The sequence below is a fragment of the Lissotriton vulgaris genome, chromosome 3_1, assembly GCF_964263255.1.
Source record: "Lissotriton vulgaris chromosome 3_1, aLisVul1.2, whole genome shotgun sequence".
Taxonomy (NCBI): Eukaryota; Metazoa; Chordata; class Amphibia; order Caudata; family Salamandridae; genus Lissotriton; species Lissotriton vulgaris.
Genome location: NC_141689.1, coordinates 710,225,092 through 710,246,538, shown reverse-complemented (window position 1 = coordinate 710,246,538; position 21,447 = coordinate 710,225,092). Strand labels below are relative to the sequence as shown.

The window sequence follows — 21,447 nt, the reverse complement described above, 5'->3', positions numbered from 1 at the left end:
TATTATATTGTCAAATCCCTTGACAGCGTGATATGGTTCTATAGGACCACCCCACATTCGTCCACTAAAGTGTCTCCTTTCGAATTGATATGGGGAAGGAAGCCTAATACTTCCTTTTGTCCAGGGTGGATGTCCAAGTCGATTAATGTGGAGTCAGATGTACAGAAATTGATGCCTATTGTAAAAAGTAATGTCTCTTCCACTCAAACTAAGCAGAACATTTGTTTTGACACTAACAAAGGATCGAAGACCTCTATTTTCAAAGTAGGAGACACTGTGAAAATTAAGAAGTCCATTCATGTTAACAAAGGTGAAAGCAAGTTTGGCCCACCCGTTAAGGTAGTTAAGATGGTGGGCAATGCTATTCTAGTCGAAGGTGGATTTTGGTGGAACTTAAGCAAGGTAACTAAGGTTCAATATCCTGCTAAGCAAGTATCCTCCAAGCATGATAGTAGCTTTTCTCTTGGTGCGGAATCTGTCCCACGGAATGCCAGGACGATCTCCCGCAATGTGGTTAAACCTGCAAGGTTTAGGGAATAAAATCTAGTTCATTATTTTTTTTGTTTTTTTGTTTTCAGAAGAAGGGAAAGTAATGTAGTAATATGTTAAGTCAGATAATGTTTGCTCTGTTTTAATAATCCTACTATCTATAAGTATTAAGCAGTAATTGTAATGTGTTGGTTTCCTTTAGAATGTTCTACTGGTGCTTAGCTACTTTAGAATGTACTTTGATTATTCTTGAGTTGGTGTCTGTTGGAGCTGGCTGCTTACAAGCTAGCTCCTCTTCGATATAACCTTACAATAAATCTACTCAAGACATCATCTGCTTCCTGGCTATTTCACCGTTCTTAAAACCAGGAGCTGTGCTCCCACTTCGGAGTGGCCTGCTGGTAATCAGTCCCTAACCGAAGGCCCCCTTAGCAAACACTGAGCACCTGCACTCAGAACTCGGCCACCCCAGTGCTGCTGGTGCTGCAACTTGAGTGCCTACTTAGACCTTGGCGAACCTTGGTCCTAATCCCCAAAATTCCCACTCATGAGATGTTTACTTACCTGTGAAACCAACAACCATTTTTCTCCCTTAAGACCCCATGGTATGAGTTTTGGGCCTAAAACTTTCCAAGTGTTGAACTGGTTTTTTATGGAGGAAAACGTCATTATAACTCAAACCATGAAAAGTCTCACTTACCTTGTATTGTGGGATCCAATGGTGGGGCATCCAGGCATATCACCCCAGTAGACACATTAATTTAAAAGTATTCTAAAAGTAATTATTGTGAAATGTAAACTGCTTTTTGAACCAATACCAACAGGTAACTATTACAAATTCATCCACAACTGCATTTCCTTATTATGTTTTGCATTTGAGAGTACATTTAACTTACCAGTGCCAAGTCCTGCTTGGTTCTATAAATAATATATAAGTATCCCTTTTTTCCACTTACCTAATTGGTCTGGATTCAGTCTCTGGGTGTTTGCCATCAGTCTTGATTGAGTGAATAGAATAAATGCTTAAGACACCCTTTGGATAAGCCCAACTGCTCGCCCATACTACCACAAAGAGAGCTGTTAGTAATTACCTAATTTAGTCTCTGGGAACTCACTGGACTCTGTGCACACTCTCTGTGCACACTATACCTCACTTTGGTATAGTATATACAGAGCCAGCTTCCTACATGGGCGCTCAAGAGCGATTATTCTGTCTGAGCAATAGGTTTAGGTTTTGATTCACGCTCCATTTCTACTTGCACCCTATTTAGAGTGACTCAAAAGCCACAGTGCTCGTATGCTCATGACGAGCTGAGCTCGTCATGCCCGTTGGAACGCTTGCATGCTGGTTAATTACCCTGCTGTGCTGAGGGTTCCATTAAACGGGTGTAGCTTGTGCTTGTGCTGTCTCTTCCTCTCTTTTTGCAAGTCCATTAGTCAGATTCACAATTGCATGCTATCTTGGGCCCAAGAGAGGAAGAGACAGCACAAGCTGCAAGACAGAGAAGCGAGCGACGAGAAGCGCCCTTCCTGTTAACCTCCTGGAGCCCGTTTGAAAAGCTAAATATTTAACGCTTGAGAGGTCCAATTTTGACCTTCTTCTAAGAGTAGACATTAGTCACTCTTCACACAGAACTCACCTGGTCCTGAAGAAAGCCCTACCGACCTTTACAGGCGACCCGTGGCTGAAACATGTCGACCATTGTTTAAACACCAGAGGATGGAATATGTATGAGTCCTAATTACTTCTATAAACATATTCTGCCATACCCTCAACCCACAATCCAATCCCGGACAATAAAGTGCATTTTTCCTGGCATGATTGGATTGTTTTTATAGATTCACTCACACGTCACCCACTATCACTAATCACTACTGTTTTTAACCTAGGGTGTTTTCCTCCAGGTGGAGGGTGCATACCAACTGACCCCATGATTCTGCACAAACGTGTAAACGAAGGCGTAGAACCAACATATACCGCCCATAACACCATTGCTACATGTGTATGAGGGTCTTTTACCAAGGGTCATCCCAGTTAGAACTGTACCCAGGTTATACAGGACAAGTGATCCTCCCTCCCCCCTCTTGATTAGAAATATTTGGAGCCAAGGAACTTGGTGGGATCACAAACTTTCCTTCTCCCCAATCTTGATTGATATACTATCAAAATGATGTCCATATTTTTACTGACACTAGCAAAATGATTTGACAGTTATTCAAATAAAAGTTGGTCAAGTTTCAGGGGGCATCTCTAAGATGCTCTCTGTTGTGCATTTTACATTAAATCCCACACTGGCATCAGTGTGGGTTTAATGTGATGAGAAGTTTGATACCAAACTTCTCAGTGTAGCCATAATGGTGCTGTGGAGTTCGTAATGACAAACTCCCAGCACCATATACTCTTAATGGCAGCACTGCACTTACAATGTCTAAGAACAGACTTAGTTACTGTAGATGTACAGGGATCATGTACCTGTACCCTCACCACTGGTGTAGTGCACCCAGCTAGAGGGGTGAATGATCTATGCCAGGGCAGTGGGTTGTAGGCATGGCACACAGGGATGTGTGCCATGTCGACTCTTCACTTTGTTCTGCACCAAAACACGCAGCCTGTAAATGCAGTGTGTGAGTGTAAAGGTACAGGACCTTTAAGGGTGCCACAATTAGTGCTGCAGTCCTTAGAGGCCTTCTCCTGGCACAGTGCCCTGGGTACCTGTGGTATCATTTACCAGGGGCGGTTCTGTGGCCAGAGATGCCAATTGGGTTTAGGCTTCAATGCAGTTTTAGGGAAAGAACATAGGCCATGGGTACCTGGTTACCAGGAGCCCAGGGCACACTCAGCCAAAGCACATCAGCAATTCAGCAAAAAGTGGTGGAAAGCATGCAGAAGGAGGGCACGTTCTCACAGAGGTAGAATGTTTGGAGGTGTGGTGAGGATCTCCAAACAATATTCATGTTGGATAATGTCCAACTCCCATTGGTGCGATGTTTTGGACTGCCCCTTCTAGAATTTCTAAATTTCTCTTTGCAAAGACCACTGTCTGATAGCATGCAATTGTGAATATGACTAATGGACTTGCAAAAATTGAAATGAAAAGAAAGCATGTTTAAATGATGGCAGAAATCCCAAGTTAAAATATGTGCACATTTAAAACGATGCAAGTTCAGGCAAAAAAAGCTAGACTAATAGAGGTTACCTTAATCACATCAAGATTCAGAAGATTCTTCCACCTTGACTCTGGCAATGAAGACAATGTCACTAGTTGCTCTTCCAGCTGTTCAGGAGAATCATATTCAATCATTTCATCAGGCGCTTCTTCTGTATCGTCAGTAGTTATCACATCTAAGAAATGAACAAAAATGAAATGGAAGAAGTTAAACGTAATCACAAGGTAGACTCAGAGTTACCTTAGGCACCCACATCTATTTTAGGACAGTAAACAATCACAGTTCAGAAACACAGCATGCAACAACTTCTTTCAATGTTTATGGGGCCAGTATTCAGATTCTGATGTCATGTCATCAGCTGTAAATAGAATCGTGGCCGGGCCATTACAGACAATGGCCTAACACCAGAAAATGTTAGTATGAGGTAATGAAGATGTGGCACTGTGTCAAATACACCTCTGTAGGAAAGTAGGATCTGCTTCTATGGTTACCCACACTTTTTGCAGTAAACGTTCTAGGAGGTATGATTCCAAGCACTGGTAGAGCCCTCTGTTAGGCTCTCCATGTCCCCGGTACCAGTCTTCCAGACCCAGACAGCACAGAATGGTTGTTGCCGGCCAGAGACACGATTCTGCCCTCCTGCTGCTGAGCCAAGCTTGATCAGGGGAAGGCAGAACAATAGGCATTCTGTCAAAGGAAGGTACGACAACATCCCAGACATGATTTAGTGTAGTAGGGCAGTGTGGGTGTGCTTGCCAGCGCCACTCAGTTTGCATGTGGGGCACATTTAGTGTCCCCATGCATAGTCCAGTTCAAACCAGTCCTGGGAACCGATGGCTCCCACTCTGGTGCGAAACTAGACAGAGGACATGGGAGTAACATCCCCTCTGTCCAGACCCTCCCCTGGGAGGGTCCCCATAATCATCCCAACCCTTTCCCTAGGGTACTTAAGGGCTTACCTGGGTGTAGGTCCCTAGATTTGTTGTGGGATAAGATTCAGATCAGACACCACTTCTGCTGTCCGGTCACCCTGGACTTCGCTGGACTTCATTTGGGCTCGACTTCGTCCACCTTCCAGTCTGCTGCATTGTATGTGCACCATACAGGAACCTTCCATGACATGTGGGCATCACCGACACCTGAAGGAATCTCCCTTGGAGTGAAGGAGTCACTCCCCTGCATTCGCAGGCACCGCAACCAAGTCGACAGGTCTGCTCCACCTGAGCTCCTCCACTGGATTCCGAACAGCTCTGCAACACAGGTGGTGGTTTTCCCCAGCTCCCCAGGCCTGTCCTGCCCTCTCACCAAGTTTGAGGCCAATATCCCTTGTGGGAGGTTACAATAACTGGACCCTTGTGCACCGCATCAACTTACAGTTGCCAAGGCTTGATGACTTCTCTCGAAGAATATCTTCGGGCTTCAAGTAGCCCAACCTCGGCCATCTCCTGTGACCAGAATCTTCAGCCACACTGCATTGTGTCCATCGTGGCCTGCATCTTTTGGTGAGCTGCTTGAGGTCTTGCAACTCCAGTGCCTCCAGCCTGTGAGTCCACTTGAGGGTCACCTTTACTTCTGTTAGGCTCCCCGGATTGCTCGGGCCTGCCCTGACTCCCCTACTTTTGGTGAGTTCCCTGGACCTTGCTGGTCCAGACATTGCACCTTCTTTGACTTATGTGTGGGTTGCATTTGCCAAGGCTTGATGGTCCTCCCGCCGGACCCTGACTCCTCTGCAATCGACATCCGACGTGGGACAGCTTGTATATGGCTCCTGGACTTCCTTAGCGTCGCCTGGTCCTCACAGCTGCAGAGTCAAGGTCCTCGCCAATCTCCTGCAACACCCGACATCCGAGGGCATTCGTCTTCCAATTCTCCTGGTCACTCCTAAGTCCCCTCTGCTTGCAGGTACTTCTCGTCTAGAGTCTACCTCGGGATTCCACTGGACACTTTCTCCTCTTCCAGTAGTGGCACTTTCCTGAAGTCCTCCACTGGAAACAACAGTGGTTTCCGACACCACTTCACACATATTCACCGGGCTTCCCTGGTGTAGGTAACGTCAGTACTAGGGTATCCACGGGTGAAGTGGCTCTCCGACCGTCTATCTTCCAGGTAGTTTCTTCAGGGTCCACTAGGAAGGGTACTTAATCTTTAAAAATCCAACTGTGACTTACATGTAGACTTGTATGGAGCACACGGTCATGTACTCACACTGCACACACTCTCTGTGGGGCTCCTACTAACTTACCTTAGGTAGTTCCATGGGTCCCCAGCACTTCTACGTCCTCTTGACATGGTCTTCACTCTAGTTGTGGTTCTTATAGCACTTTCTTAGTATATGGGTTGATCCCCTCCTGCAGCCCGCTGTGTATCTCGTGCTATTTACTGTGATTTCATGCAAAGTGTTGTGTGCATATCTCCGGGTAGGAGATATATGTATGTGTTATTGAGTATTATATAATAAATACATATTTTTATAAATACCTTGTGGTGTTATTTTCTCTTAATCTATACTATAAGAATGCATTCTGGTAAAACAAGCTGCTTTACACTCCTTCTGGACTAAGCCTGAAGGCTACTCTCCACTGCTAACACTTAGAGAGCTTTCTAAGGTTGTCTAAGACTTCTTAAATCACCATAAGGGTTGTCTGGACCGGTACAAGGTGTCCTCTTACAGAAGTGTACATGATATACCAGGCCAGCTCCCCACAATCTCTCTATATTGTATGCTGCACTGCCCTCAACGCCCTTAAAGAACAAGTTACTTACCTTCGGTAACGATATATCTGTAAGAAACAGTAGTTAGTATTAGATTTGGTACCTTAGAATATCCCCAGGCGTTAGACTGGATCCGGAAACTTTTGCGTAGCAGTACCCTTGCGCGTCGGTAGGCGACGTCTGCGGCTCCGCGTCCGTCGTGGGCGCCGTGATGACGTCGTCGGAGTACTTAGAGGCTGCCTCCGCGCGCTGACGTCAGTTCTTAGACACAGCTTTTCCGCGCCAGAAACGCAGAGCCATGTTAAAAACCAACACTGGTGCATTGAAACTAGGGCCCTGAAAGGGGATGACCTTAACCCTAGATATCGGTTCGCAGAACGGGGAGGATGGGTGGGGCGCTAAGGAATCTAATACTAACTACTGTTTCTTACAAATATATTGTTACCGACGGTAAGTAACTTGTTCATGTGAAAGAAACAGGTTAGTATTAGATTCCTTACCTTAGAATAGATAACCTAGCAATACCAACCCCGGTGGTGGGTCTGCGAACCAATAATCACACCCGAAAGTCCTGGAGGACAGAACGGCCAAAGAAGCCATCCCTCCGGACTTGGCTGTCCAGGCAGTAGTGGCTTGCAAACGTGTGCAGCGAGGCCCACGTAGCTGCCTGACAGATGTCCTGCAGGGGGACTTCCCGGCTCAGGGCAGTGGTAGCCGCCGTGGCCCGAGTGGAATGGGCACTCTGCCCAACAGGAGGCTCCTTCGCCAAGGAGTAACAAGCCTTGATACACAAGACGATCCACCGAGAGATGGTCCGCTTGTGCACTGCCCGTCCCTTCTTAGCGCCCACGTAACCAACAAAGAGTTGGTCATCCACCCGGAACTGGCGTGCGCGATCTATATAGAACGAAAGCGCACACATTGGGTCCAGACGGTGGAGCCGCTCTTCCTCTTTTGAGGGATGCGGTGGCGGAAAGAAGGTGGGCAAGGTGATAGACTGCCCGATGTGGAAGGCCGTGAAAACATTGGGCAGGAAAGAGGGTCTAGTCCGCAACACAACCTTGTCCGGATGGACAGAAAGGAAAGGAGGTTTGGACGAAAGTGCCTGGAGCTCACTAACTCTCCTGGCAGAGGTGATGGCAACAAGGAAAGCAGTCTTCAGAGTAAGAAGGCGGAGAGGACAGTTGTGAAGTGACTCAAAGGCTACAGTCAGGGCACTTCTTAAAAAACCCCACCTGGATCCAACGGACCTTTCCAATTTTAGACCCATCTCCCTCCTCCCGGCCATCGGCAAAATCGCCGAGCGAATTGTAAACCGCCAACTTTCCCTCTTTTTAGAAACTAACAATCTCCTGCGCCAATCCCAGATGGGTTTAGACCTGGACAGGGAACAGACACCGCACTACTAGCCGTGGTCGAAGAGGCAAGAACCATCATAGACGCAGGAGGATCAGTAGCAGTGATCCTCCTCGACCTGAGTGCCGCTTTCGACACGGTGGATCACTCCATCCTCATCCACCGGTTCAGCTTGGCAGGAGTGTCTGGCACCGCCCTGTCCTGGATCAAATCCTTCCTCGAAGGCAGAACCTTTCAGGTATCCGATGGCTCAGTTCTGTCCAGAGCTCTTCCCCTACAGTGTGGGTCCCCCAGGGCTCCTCCCTGAGCCCCACGCTTTTTAATGTCTACATGTCCCCCTTAGAGGACATCATAGCCCCATTCGGCATAAAAACAGTCATGTATGCCGATGACACCCAACTGGTGGTGTCCTTAAACCAGTCAAGTAAAAGCCTGGACAACCTGGCAGACTGCCTTGAAAACATCTTCCACTGGATGTGTGAATCACGCCTAAAATTAAACGGAGAGAAATCCGAGATCCTCCTCCTGGGTAACACGCGCAAACTCCCTCCGTCCCTCTCTTGGCCACCCTGCATGGGTGCACCCCCCACCCCCAAAGCAGAAGTCAAGAGCCTTGGTATCTGGTTGGACCAAGAGCTCAACTTTAAAGCCCAGGCTAGGAAAACCTCTGGCATCTGCTTCGGGCTCATCCAAAAAGCGCGGAAGATCCTCCACCTGCTCCCCTTCCAGTCCAGGGAACTGCTTATGCAGGGTCTGGTGAACTCCAGACGATTACGGAAACGCCCTATATCTAGGGGCCCCTGCATCGGTCATCAAAAGACTGCAATACGCCCAAAACGTGGCTGCCAGACTCCTAACAAGGACCTCATCCAGATGCTCTGCCAAACCGGCCCGCAAAATCCTCCACTGGCTCCCGATCAAGGAAAGGGTCACCTTTAAGACCCTTTGCATTTCACATAAGATAATGCAAGGCAGAGGCCGGCCAATCCTGAGATCCCTCATCAAACCCCACCACTCGAACAGACAACTCAGATCAGACTCTCTCTCCCTGGCCAGTATGCCCAGAATAAAAAAAAGGCCCGATCTGGGGGGCGATTGTTCTCCTACAATGCCCCAAAATTGTGGAACTCCCTTCCACTGTCCATTCGAAGAGAACACAATCTACTCGCTTTCCGTAGACAACTAAAAACATGGCTCTTCCCATAGTTCCTCACCTCCCCTTCCCCCCCTCTGGAATAATAGGATGTATGTCAGCGCTAGGAAGCCCTAGGGTAGCTACGCGCTTTAGAAATCTGCATTCAAATTCAAAGGGAGCGCACATCAGATAGGTAAAAATAAGGCTCAAGTCCCACTGAGTCAACCCAAACGGAACAGGGGGGGGGGGACATGTGTGTGATGCCTTTCAGAAAACGAGTTACAATAGGGGACTTGAACAAAGATGGTTGATCAGGCAGCCTTAGAAAGGCTGAAAGGGCAGAAAGGTAGCCCTTGATAGTGCCCACAGCCGAGCCCTGCTGGGCAAGAGAAAGAAGGAAGAGAAGAACCTCAGAAAGAGGGGTAGACAGAGGATCCACTGCCTTTGCTGTGCACCATGCCACAAATCTGTTCCACCTGCAGGCGTATACCGACTTTGTGGAGGGACGCCTGGCTGCCAGAATGACATTACAGACCTCAGGAGGCAAGTCAAACTGTCTCAACTGTCGCCGCTCAATCTCCAAGCATGGAGGTGGAGACTAGACAGGTTCGGGTGGAGGACCGTCGCCTGCTGCTGCGACAGAGGGTCCTCCTGAAGAGGCAGACGAACCGGGGGATCGACTGACATACTGAGTAGCTTGGGATACCAGTACCTTCGTGCCCAGTCCGGAGCCACAAGGATGACTTGGGCCAGGTCGCGGTTGATCTTCTTCAACACTCTGGGCAGTAGTGGTATAGGTGGAAAGGCGTACAACAGACCGCAACTCCACTCGCGACGAAAAGCGTCTCCGAGCGAGTGCCGCCTTGGAAATTCCAACCCGCAGAACTGAGAACATTGCGCGTTCTCTTCGGTGGAAAATAGATCTAACCAAGGCTCTCCCCACTGCAGAAAGAGACCTTGCGCCACGTACGAATTCAGACGCCATTCGTGATCCATCATGCAACGGCGGCTGAGTTCGTCCGCCCTGGCGTTCAGAGAACCTGCCAGGTGTTGAACCACTAAGGTCACGCCCTGATGTTCCAGCCATTGCCAGAGGTGCAGAGCCTCCTGGCAGAGGGTCCACGACCCCACCTCCCCCTGTTTGTTGCAGTACCACATGGTGGTGGTGTTGTCCGTGAACACCTGCACTACACTCCCCCGGACAGAGGGGAGGAAAGCCTTCAGTGCTAGACGAATCGCCCGCAGCTCCAAAAGGTTGATATGGAGCCGGAACTCCGCCGGAGACCAGAGGCCTCTGATCTCCGCCTCTCCCATGTGGCCTCCCCAGCCCTGGAGGGACGTGTCAGTGACAACTACGTGCTCCGGTTGGGGAAGGGAGAGGGATCTGCCGCTGACCCAATCCCGGTCCGTGAGCCACCACTGCAGCTGTCTCGCAGTGCCCTCCGAGATCAGGACATGGTCGGACAGGTTGCCCTGATGCTGGGCCCACTGAAACTTCAGGTCCCACTGCAGAGCCCGCATTCGCCATCGGGTGTGATGCACCAGAAGGATGCAGGAGGCCATCAGCCCCAGAAGCCGCAGCGTCAACCTTACCGAGACTCGGGATAAAGGCTGAAAGATCTGAATCAGAGCCTGAATATCCCGAACCCGCTGTTCGGGAGGATAAACACGAAACTGCGCCGAGTGGAGAACCGCTCCGATGAAGAGGAGCTTCTGGGAGGGGCACATGTGTGACTTTGGCACATTGATGGAGAACCCCAGCTGGTGCAGGAGGTCTGCCGTCGACTGACTGGGGCGTGCCAGACTTCAACAACCAGTCGTCGAGGTAGGGGAAGACTGAAACCCCTAACCAGCGCAGATGAGCTGCGACCACCGTCATCACCTTCGTGAACACCCGTGGGGCGCTGGTAAGGCCGAAGGGGAGCACGGTAAACTGAAACTGCTCGTGGCCTACCGTGAACCGCAGGTAGCGCCGGTGGGCCGGCAGGACGGGGATGTGGAAATAAGCGTCCTGCAAGTCAAACGCTACCATCCAGTCTCCTGGGTCCAGGGCAGCTAAGACCTGAGCCAGTGTCAGCATTTTGAACTTCTCCTTCCGGAGGAAGCCGTTGACGTTCCGTAGGTCCAAGATATAGCGTAGGCCCCCTTTACCCTTCTTGGGTACCAGAAAGCAGTGGGAGTAGCAACCACACCCTACTTCTGGCCCAGGAACGCACTCAATGGCCCCCTTGGCCAAGAGGGACGTAACTTTCTCCTGCAGAAGCGGCAGATGATCCCAGATATGCGGTGGTATTGCAGTGGCATGGCTTGAGGGGTCGTCTCGAAGGGGAGGGAGTAGCCCCTTAGGACGATTTGCAGCACCCACCTGTCCGATGTGAAAGTGCGCCAGTGGGAGAGGTGATGGCGAACCCTGCCCCCCCACTGGCGTCACATGGGCCTGAAAGCACGGACTAGGAGGGTTTTGAGGCGAATGCTGCGGGGAAAGGTGTGGACTGGCCTCGCCGTTGTCCCCGACCGCCTCCACGGCGATTTCCACGGCAGCCACCGCGCTGGATGTTAGTCCGCGGTGCGTGTCTGGCGAAGTGTCCAGACCACTGGCATCCCTAAGTCCACCTGTCCAGTCCTCCTGGGACTCAAACTCACGTGTCAGAGGGTCCTCAGACCCCTCCCAATACCTCTCATCACCCATCTCCTGATACTCAGGGTTGTCAAAAAACAGGGCCGGTTCATTGAAGTAGAACTCCCCAAGCGGAATCGAGAGCGGCGCCCGGCGGCGCCGCTCCGATGCCGGAACAGGGTCGAGGGAGGTATTTGGGATGGCACCGCCTGAGGACAGCGCCGGAGGTGACACCTGTGGAATTGGCGCCAGTGAGGTCGTCAGGTCGACCGGCGATGATCCGGATCCCGAAGCGGATCCAGTGGGGCCCTGCGGCTCCGGGCCCGAAGGCGCCGGCGGCGTAGGGGCCGAAGCACCCGGCGGCGTCGGGGCCGAAGCACCCGACCCGATAGGGCCCCCAGACGGGTCCGCTGGGCCTGAAGGCGCCGCAGAGCCCGTCGGAGGAGAGAGGGACCTCATGGCCATGAGGAAACGCTCAATCTCCTCCGGCGTCGCTTGCTGCCCAGGGCCCGGAGGGTATGGGGCAGGTCGCGACGCCCGCGACTCCGACGGAGCCGCGTCGGCGGTGTCACCCGAACCCCTGGCCGCATCGCGCGAGCGTCGGGGGGGAGTCGGAAGAGCGATGACCTCTCTTCGACTTCTTGTGCTTACCTGACGACGACTTCAACCCGGAGGAGTGATGTCGACTCCCGGAGCTATGATGGCTAAGCCCCCGCGACCGGTCCCTCGACCTCCGTCCGTACCGGGACCTCTCACGGCGCGGGGTCGTCTGCCGGAGCTCGAGCTGCTTGCAGGACTGCTCCCGCCTAGCCTTCGAGGGTAAGGCTCGACAGTCGGAGCAGGTCTTGTCGTCATGATAGACGCCGAGACAGTGGAGGCACCGACGGTGAGGGTCGGTGACCGACATAAGTCGGTCGCATTCCCCACAAGGCTTACACCCTGGCATCCCTATCGGCACCAATCGGAGTCGAAGACTCGAGAAATGATCAAAAAGATCTCAAAAAAGTTAGTAAAAAAGTGACTAAGGTACCACTTTTTCCGGATCTGCGCTGCTGGCGCGGAAAAAAGAAGAACTGACGTCAGCACAAAGGAGGCTGCGTCTAAGAACTCAGATGACGTCATCACGGCGCCCACGACGCGGACGACGGACGCGGAGCCTCAGACGACGCCTACCGACGCGCAAGGGTACTGCTACGCAAACATTTCCGGATCCAGTCTGACGCCTGGGGATATTCTAAGGTAAGGAATCTAATACTAACCTGTTTCTTTCAGATATGTCTTACACTCCTCTGTGTTAGGCCTAAGTCTGCTCGCCCACACTACCACTAGTTTTACATTGAGCCCTGGACACTTTTGGAGAACCCCTGGACTCTGTGCACGGTAGAACCACCTAGTGGCATACCATATGTATGTATGTATGTATGTATGTGTGTATGTGTGTATATATATATATATATATATATATATATATATATATATCCAGCTTCCTACAAGGACACATCTGCATGAGCAGATATGCCCCTGTGCTGGTCAGTTCCAATGCTGCCAGTACAAGTGATCAGGGAAGCCATTCTAATCACTGTGCTCGACTTTGGTGAAAACGAGTTTCCCAACTAGTTGATGGCTTCACTGAAAATAGGGATGTTTTGTATCAAACATCTCGTATTGATGAACCCACACTGAATCCAGTGTTGGATTTACTAATGTATGCACACAGAGGGTACCTTAGAGGTGCCCTCCTGTGTGTTTGCCGACTGGTCTTTGCCAGTCTGCCACCAGAGTCAGGTTTCTGACCTCCCAGGGTGAGGGCCTCTGCTTTCAGGAGGTCAGAAACAAAGCCTGCATTGGAAGAGGATGTTCACACCCCTCACTCAGGATGAGCTACTGATTAGCATTCCAAGGTAGGGGAGCTTCAAAGAAGCCACCGCCGTTAAAATGCAAATCTGGCACCCCTCACAGGAGACTAATCCAAACCCCTTTGTCCAGAGCCCATGCCCAATTAGTCAGTCAAGTAGGCATGCCCACCCAAAGTGGAGACCGCTTTTCAGAGTTTGCCATCTTTGCGATGACACACTTAGGAATTCTGGGACAGGGTTATGCACACTTACCAAAGGAAGTGGTCATATAGGGGACGTAGTGACACCAAGGGTACCTATTGGCTACTACCTTACACTCCATTAAATCCCCCATATTCATTGTTTAGTGGAGCCCCTAGCACCAGAGAAACAGATCCTGCTAACCTGAAAGAAGATGGATGTGAAAAGTTGCAACTGTAAGAATAGAATAGCCAGCAACTGCTTTAACACCAATCCTGCTGACCTGTCTTCTGATTTCAACAGTTGCGCCAAAAGACTACATGTCCTGCAGCTGCTGAGTCCCCAAAGCCCAGAAGACCTGCCAGTACTTCCCCCAGGAACCAAGACGTCCCAAGAGTAGCAGATCTGAGAGGACTTTGTGACCACATAAACCCAATGCCTGAAGATACCACTGCACCAGTCACTCCAAGCCCGAGTTGAAGTGGACCTACTGTGTCATTGTGGTTCCCCAGCCCTCCCGAGACCGAGTCCACCATGGTATTGCACTCAGTGAACTGTCCAACGTCACCTGCAGTCTCTGCAGGCAGGTGACTACTGTGACTGCTCTCTAAGAAGTAACAGACATTTAAGGTCACCACTGCACCTGTCGCCACTGGGCAATGGAGAAGAGGACCAATGGTGTCTCTTAAGTCGAGAGCATTGTGAGGTCTGAGCTTCCCCTGTTGGTTCAGCCCTACTGACCTCCCAGTCCGAGTCCGCAGTCTCCATGGAGTAAAATTGGGCACACAACGCTGTTTTGCACCCCTGTACCCAGCCGCCCTAGTGCCACTGGTGGTGTTTTGCTGATGATGACGGGGACCTTGCCCAACACTCATCTTAACTCCAGAATATTGGTCCCATAAGTCGCTGTACTGTACCAGGATGTCGCATTTGTTTTTCCTCCCATAGGCTAACATTGCAGCTTCTAAAAATTGCACTGACGACTTTTTAAACTCAAAACTGTTTCTCTTGAAAAACATACTTACTTAAACAAACTGATTCTGGTGCCCAAACATATGTAAAGATACTGGTTATTTTTATAAATTGGTATGGATCTCTTATTGAGTTGTGTGTATTACCTATTGACTATTGTGTGTATTTGCTGAATTCTTACATTCCTCTATGATAAGCCTAGGGCTGCTCGACTACACTACCCCCAAGAAGAGCACCTTCGGTTTGCTAGAGCATACCCCTGTCCACTTATAAACGAACCCCTGTACTGTTTACACAATATATCTCATTTTGATATATCATATAAAGAGCCAGCTTCCTACAACAACACTACCACAAAAGAGAGCCTTTAGTGATATCATTTTTACCTCTCTAAACTAATAAGTGGTGCCTGGTCTCTCTGCAAAGTGTACCTCGTTTTGGTGCACTATATAGACAGCCAGCTTCCTAGAGCAACAGAGACCACAGTGTACCCTCTGCACTGGAGAGAGGATGTGAACAGAACCAGGGTTGATATTAGCTTGTAACAAAAGGTTATGTAGGAAGTAAGAGTGAAGATCTAGTTCACTGTTTTAATAGAAGATAACAGTATTAGATCAGGCGGATCCTGGAAAGAGCTTCCAATGTAATCAAAAATATATCTTTTATAAGGAAATGATTAAAAAAAAGTGAAAATATACCTTATATTACTCTAAAGTTAGATATTTGGAAAAATATTTACTGAGTTAACCTTCACCACAAACTGTAGAGCAAACCCTTGTAGAAAGCTATTTTTTTGCTAAATGGCAATTTTACTGTACACCAGTTTTTGAACAGGAATAACGGTATGATCAGTCCGCATTCTCTGTAATCCATGTCCATCTCTACGGACCGACAGTAGTGATGCCCATGTAGCTGCCCACACAAAAAACGAGGACAGGCATTCTGCGTGCCAATGCGCGGTGGCAGCTTTAGCTGAATACAACTGTAGACTTTCCAGAGGCTGTTTCTTAACCAATTTTTAGCACATCGTGATGCAGAGCATAAACTATTAAGAGAAAGTCTGCTTCTGCACTGCCTTGCTGTTCTTTGCCCCAGCAAAAGCTACAAACAGCTGATCATCCACGTTATATTCCTTCGTGTGATCAATGTAAAAATTGGGTGCTCGCTTGAGGTCCAACTATGGAGCCTCTCTTCCTGTTTTGAGAGATGAGCAGCAGCACAGAATGTCAGGAGTGTGATTGTGTGTCTAACATGATATAGTGTTATGGCTTATTTCTATTTTGAGAATGGGTGCTACCTTTTGAGAGAAGCATCACATTACATAAAGGCTATGTGTGAAAAGTAGCCTTTGGAGGACACTTGTAAAAAACACCACTGGTTCTGCAGTTTTAGACCGTGGATCCACAACCTCTTACTAGAAGTGATGTATAAAAGGGTGGCACATGTCACCCCATTTTGTTCAAGTCCTTTATGACCAGGGAAGGGAGTGCCCCACATAGTACTCAAAGGACTGATGTACAACCAGGGCAGGTATTGTTGTCTGCAAGACAGTCTCACACAGGTGAAGGAACATTACAATGAGACTGCACTTTCTGCTGGAGCAGCTGTGGCAAATAGAAGCCTACTACTAGTGTGAGGAAGAAAAGGGGGAGGGGAAGCACTCAGTGTTGTGTAAAATACCCCTCACACACCAACAGGCCCCTTGGTGTCATGCTTCATCATCGGGGTCTTCGCACCCCACTAGAGGGATGCGGCACGCTGCGACCTACGACTACGTGGGAGCGTTAACAGGTGTAAACTATGTGTGGTGTGTGTTGATAGTGAGTGATAAGTGGATTAAATGTGAGTGGGAAACGTGATGAGGAAATTAAAAAGTACCTGGCTAGTGGGAAAAATGAAAAAAACTTTATTTCGTACCCCTAGCTGGTGCTATTAAAAGGTGTGCAGAAAAAGACGAGGTTGGTTTGTCTTAATTACGGACAAAACCTCTGGTGTGCGTCGACATGTTTCGGTACATGTGTACCTTCTTCAGGACGGGGCACAACTCCCAACCCTACTCACGTTTTTCTAAGAAAAGGGGGTAATTATATTTTTAATAAAAAGTGAAATCACTCATTTCGAGTTGGCTACAATGTGCCTACAGCGGTTCTTGGGATCATGTATTTACATGTCCTGCAAAAAAGGAAAAAACCATTAGGTTTGGTTACCATAAGGTATTGGCTCAGACAGGTGCAGTCACCTGGAGCCCCAAACAAAGAACAATCTGTAAAGGAAAAGACATACTAGACACACAACACATAGGACACACTTAGGTTTTTTGTACTTATTGTTTTTCAGACATACTCGTAGTCTTTGATGTCTACTGCATCATGAGCAAGTCCTGAGCATCAAGGTAGGTAGGTGGATCCACAATCTACAATGATAGAGAGGTGGACTCAGTGCTGTTACTTATATTTACTTCTCACCTCATCCATCTACCTAGATAGGCTGGATTCTGTGTGGAGAGAATACTCACGAAATCCGCCTGTATTGGCCTCCGTCTACCACCCCGTGCTGCTCCGCCGTGAATGAATTGTGGACGTGCTTGGTGGTATTTAAGGGGAGGCTAGGTGTATTGTCATTGGTTAATTGCCGGAAGTCACCGGGACCATGTATGAAGACTGTCTGTTTTCGCCTTTCTGCATGTGATTTAATTAACTTTGACATGTGACCCATTGTTGTTTGTTCATTCCCGGAATGTCCATGTATGGTCTTTCCGCTTCTTTGCCAATCATGGGCCGTTAATGGGTCCGGCGCTGAAAAGGGGCGTCGTTGTTTACACGGCTGTGTGTCATGTGTGCATGCGCATGAGTTGTTTCCCATTGGTGTCCATGCGCATGCGTAATAGCCGGTTTGGGGCAATGCATGTTCAAAGATATGATTTGTAGCGCTGGCCCTTGTGGGCAGGTACCGGCCGTAGTGGTCAAGTGATTTGGCTCCACGGTATGTCATCGTTTAGTCCCGTGATATGGGTACCCAGGCGGAACACCCAACGTTGTTCCTTCTGGAACAGGCCTGATTCCGAATGTAGTCGCTCAATGACAGTCCAGCGAAGATCGTTTATGCAGTGCTGTAGTGACAGGAAATGTGATGCCATTTTGGTTGTTGTTTTTTTACAGCGTATGTTTGATTTATGTTCACCAATCCTTGTTTTGACCGGTCGGGTCGTCATGCCTACATATTCCAATCCACATGGACAGTTAATCAAGTATACCACGTTTTTCGTGTTACAGTTTGAGAACTGGCGCTGTTCCCAAGTCATGCCATTCCTGAAGGTGAGGTTCTTGCTTTTCTGAGTTTGGTGGCAGCAGCTGCAATCGCCGCACGGGAAATGGCCCTGTACACTGGTCGGATTTTGTCTCGCAGCTTGGTTTTCCCGTGGTCTAGTGTGGACCACGATGTCTTTTATGTTCTTGCCCCTCCGGTGCGCATGCATTGGTTTCTCAAAATTGAGGTTTCCACAGTTCAGGATGCCCCAATGTTTTTCGATCACCTTTGACACCTGGTTAGATATTGTGGAGTAGGTTTTCACGCAGATGGGTCTCCTGTTCATATCCTTCTCTTTGGGATTTTCTTCTATGAGAGCCTCCCTATGGTTGTTTTTTGCGCGTTTCATCGCTTTTTCGATGGTCCTCGTTGGGTACTGCCTTTCCACGAGTTTCGTTCTTAGGTCTTTTGCCTGACGGTTGAATTCACTTAGTTCCGTACAGTTCCTCCGTAATCTCAGAAACTGTCCGTACGGCAGGTTTTCCCTCAGGTGCCTCGGGTGAAAACTGTCATAGCGTAACAGGCAATTCCTGGCGGTGGGCTTGAAGTGGGTGTTACTTTTTAGCCTACCATCCTCGCTGTAAATGTTCAAATACAAGAAGACCATTGACTTATCAGAAACGGTGCTAGTGAATTTTAGATATTGGTTCTGGTTATTTAGCCAGATCACAAAACTCTTAGCACTGTTGGCATCACCGTTCCAAATGATGAAAATGTCATCGATGTACCGTTTCCAGATACCAATCTGGGAACGGTAAGGATTGGTCTCATGTAGGATTTTTTGTTCTTCAAGATGGTGGACGTATAGTCCTGCCAGGCTCGGCGCAAACGTGCTTCCCATACTAGTCCCATGGGTTTGTAGATACAATGTCTCCTTATACTGAAAAAAATTGTCTTTCAGAGCCATACTGATACACTCCAGGACCAGGTTTCTTGGTGTTTGGTACTTCCACGGTCGGCTGAAGAGTACCTCCTCGATTATCTCCAGTGTCTCCTCGTGGGGCAAGCTTGTGTATAAACTTTCCACATCGAGACTTACTAGGAGCTGCATGGTTGGGTCAAAAGGTAGGTCTTCCAAGAGTTGTAGGACCGACTTGGTGTCCTTTAGGTATGTATTTGTGGCTTGTACCATTGGTCTGAGGAAAGCATCAGAGAATTTTGATAAAGGTTCCAGGATAGACCCAATGCCAGACACAATAGGTCTCCCTGGCGGGTTGTCAAGATTCTTATGTATCTTGGGGATACAATAAAAATATGGTATCCTGGGATTGGGTTGCTGTAGGAAATCAGCTTCCTTCTTGCTGATCCAATCGTGGGCAAGTCCTTCTTCTACCATGCCACCGATTCGTGTCCGTAGTCTTTCTGTTGGATCATTATCCAGTTTTCTGTAGTTCCGTGGGTCAGACAGGAGACGTAGGCATTCCTTGTCATATGCTTCAAGTGTTTGCAATACAATTGCTCCCCCCTTGTCGGCAGGTTTTATGACAAGTTCACTATTGGCTGTTAGTTCTCGAAGGGCTCTCTGCTCTTCTCCACTTGTATTGTGGAAGACATTTTTTCCTTGGATGCTCAGCTTGTTAACCTCTGTAACCACCGCTTTCTCAAAAGTTAGAATCTCCACCGGAATGCTTGTCTCTGGAGGGGTGAAAGTTGATTTCAATCTCAGACCCGTATCGGTTTTATCTTCAGGAGGAGGTTTATCCTTAAAAAAGGCCTGCAATTTCAATTTCCTGAAGAAATCTTGTAGCTCCATATTGAGTTTGAAGACATCCGGTTTGTGTGTGGGGACATATCCCAGTCCTTTGTTCAGGATGTTTTTCTGCGTGGTGGTCAGAGTGATTGGTGTGAGGTTCACCACTAGGTCCCTTTCTTGCTGGTGGACGGTTGGTTCGGAAGTGACCCCGTCATGCTCCGGGTTGTTCGGGCGTTGGGCTGTTCTTGATCTTCCCACGCTACGTTGTTCCCTTTCCGGTTCTTCCCGCGTGAATTCTGGCGTGCCCCTAAAAAAGGCTGCTGTTGACCTCCATAGGGTTGTTGTTGTCCGTAGAAGCCATCACTGTATTCCTGGTTCCACATTGGTCCGAACTGAAAAGGGTTGAATTGAGGTGGACCCATAAACGGTTGGTAATGGTTTGGCGGTTGGAAACCTCGCCATCCCCTTTGTCTAGGGAATTGTTGGCGTCTTTGTCTCCATCCACCCCTCCGTTGTTTGTTCCCCTTGTTTCCACTCGAGTTGGAACCCGAGGCACCTGAGGGAAAACCTGCCGTACGGACAGTTTCTGAGATTACGGAGGAACTGTACGGAACTAAGTGAATTCAACCGTCAGGCAAAAGACCTAAGAACGAAGCTCGTGGAAAGGCAGTACCCAACGAGGACCATCGAAAAAGCGATGAAACGCGCAAAAAACAACCATAGGGAGGCTCTCATAGAAGAAAATCCCAAAGAGAAGGATATGAACAGGAGACCCATCTGCGTGACAACCTACTCCACAATATCTAACCAGGTGTCAAAGGTGATCGAAAAACATTGGGGCATCCTGAACTGTGGAAACCTCAATTTTGAGAAACCAATGCATGCGCACCGGAGGGGCAAGAACATAAAAGACATCGTGGTCCACACTAGACCACGGGAAAACCAAGCTGCGAGACAAAATCCGACCAGTGTACAGGGCCATTTCCCGTGCGGCGATTGCAGCTGCTGCCACCAAACTCAGAAAAGCAAGAACCTCACCTTCAGGAATGGCATGACTTGGGAACAGCGCCAGTTCTCAAACTGTAACACGAAAAACGTGGTATACTTGATTAACTGTCCATGTGGATTGGAATATGTAGGCATGACGACCCGACCGGTCAAAACAAGGATTGGTGAACATAAATCAAACATACGCTGTAAAAAAACAACAACCAAAATGGCATCACATTTCCTGTCACTACAGCACTGCATAAACGATCTTCGCTGGACTGTCATTGAGCGACTACATTCGGAATCAGGCCTGTTCCAGAAGGAACAACGTTGGGTGTTCCGCCTGGGTACCCATATCACGGGACTAAACGATGACATACCGTGGAGCCAAATCACTTGACCACTACGGCCGGTACCTGCCCACAAGGGCCAGCGCTACAAATCATATCTTTGAACATGCATTGCCCCAAACCGGCTATTACGCATGCGCATGGACACCAATGGGAAACAACTCATGCGCATGCACACATGACACACAGCCGTGTAAACAACGACGCCCCTTTTCAGCGCCGGACCCATTAACGGCCCATGATTGGCAAAGAAGCGGAAAGACCATACATGGACATTCCGGGAATGAACAAACAACAATGGGTCACATGTCAAAGTTAATTAAATCACATGCAGAAAGGCGAAAACAGACAGTCTTCATACATGGTCCCGGTGACTTCCGGCAATTAACCAATGACAATACACCTAGCCTCCCCTTAAATACCACCAAGCACGTCCACAATTCATTCACGGCGGAGCAGCACGGGGTGGTAGACGGAGGCCAATACAGGCGGATTTCGTGAGTATTCTCTCCACACAGAATCCAGCCTATCTAGGTAGATGGATGAGGTGAGAAGTAAATATAAGTAACAGCACTGAGTCCACCTCTCTATCATTGTAGATTGTGGATCCACCTACCTACCTT

General features: G+C 48.9%; 1 protein-coding gene across 1 annotated transcript in view; it reads right to left on the bottom strand.

Annotated features, from left to right (window-relative positions):
* Window positions 1-21,447, bottom strand: part of WDR36 (WD repeat domain 36) — a 443,575-nt gene that overhangs the window by 88,343 nt on the left and 333,785 nt on the right. The window contains exon 20 of the mRNA XM_086963545.1: window positions 3,687-3,832. Coding sequence (XP_086819671.1) covers window positions 3,687-3,832 — 146 coding nt within the window. The remainder of the gene's footprint in view (window positions 1-3,686; window positions 3,833-21,447) is intronic.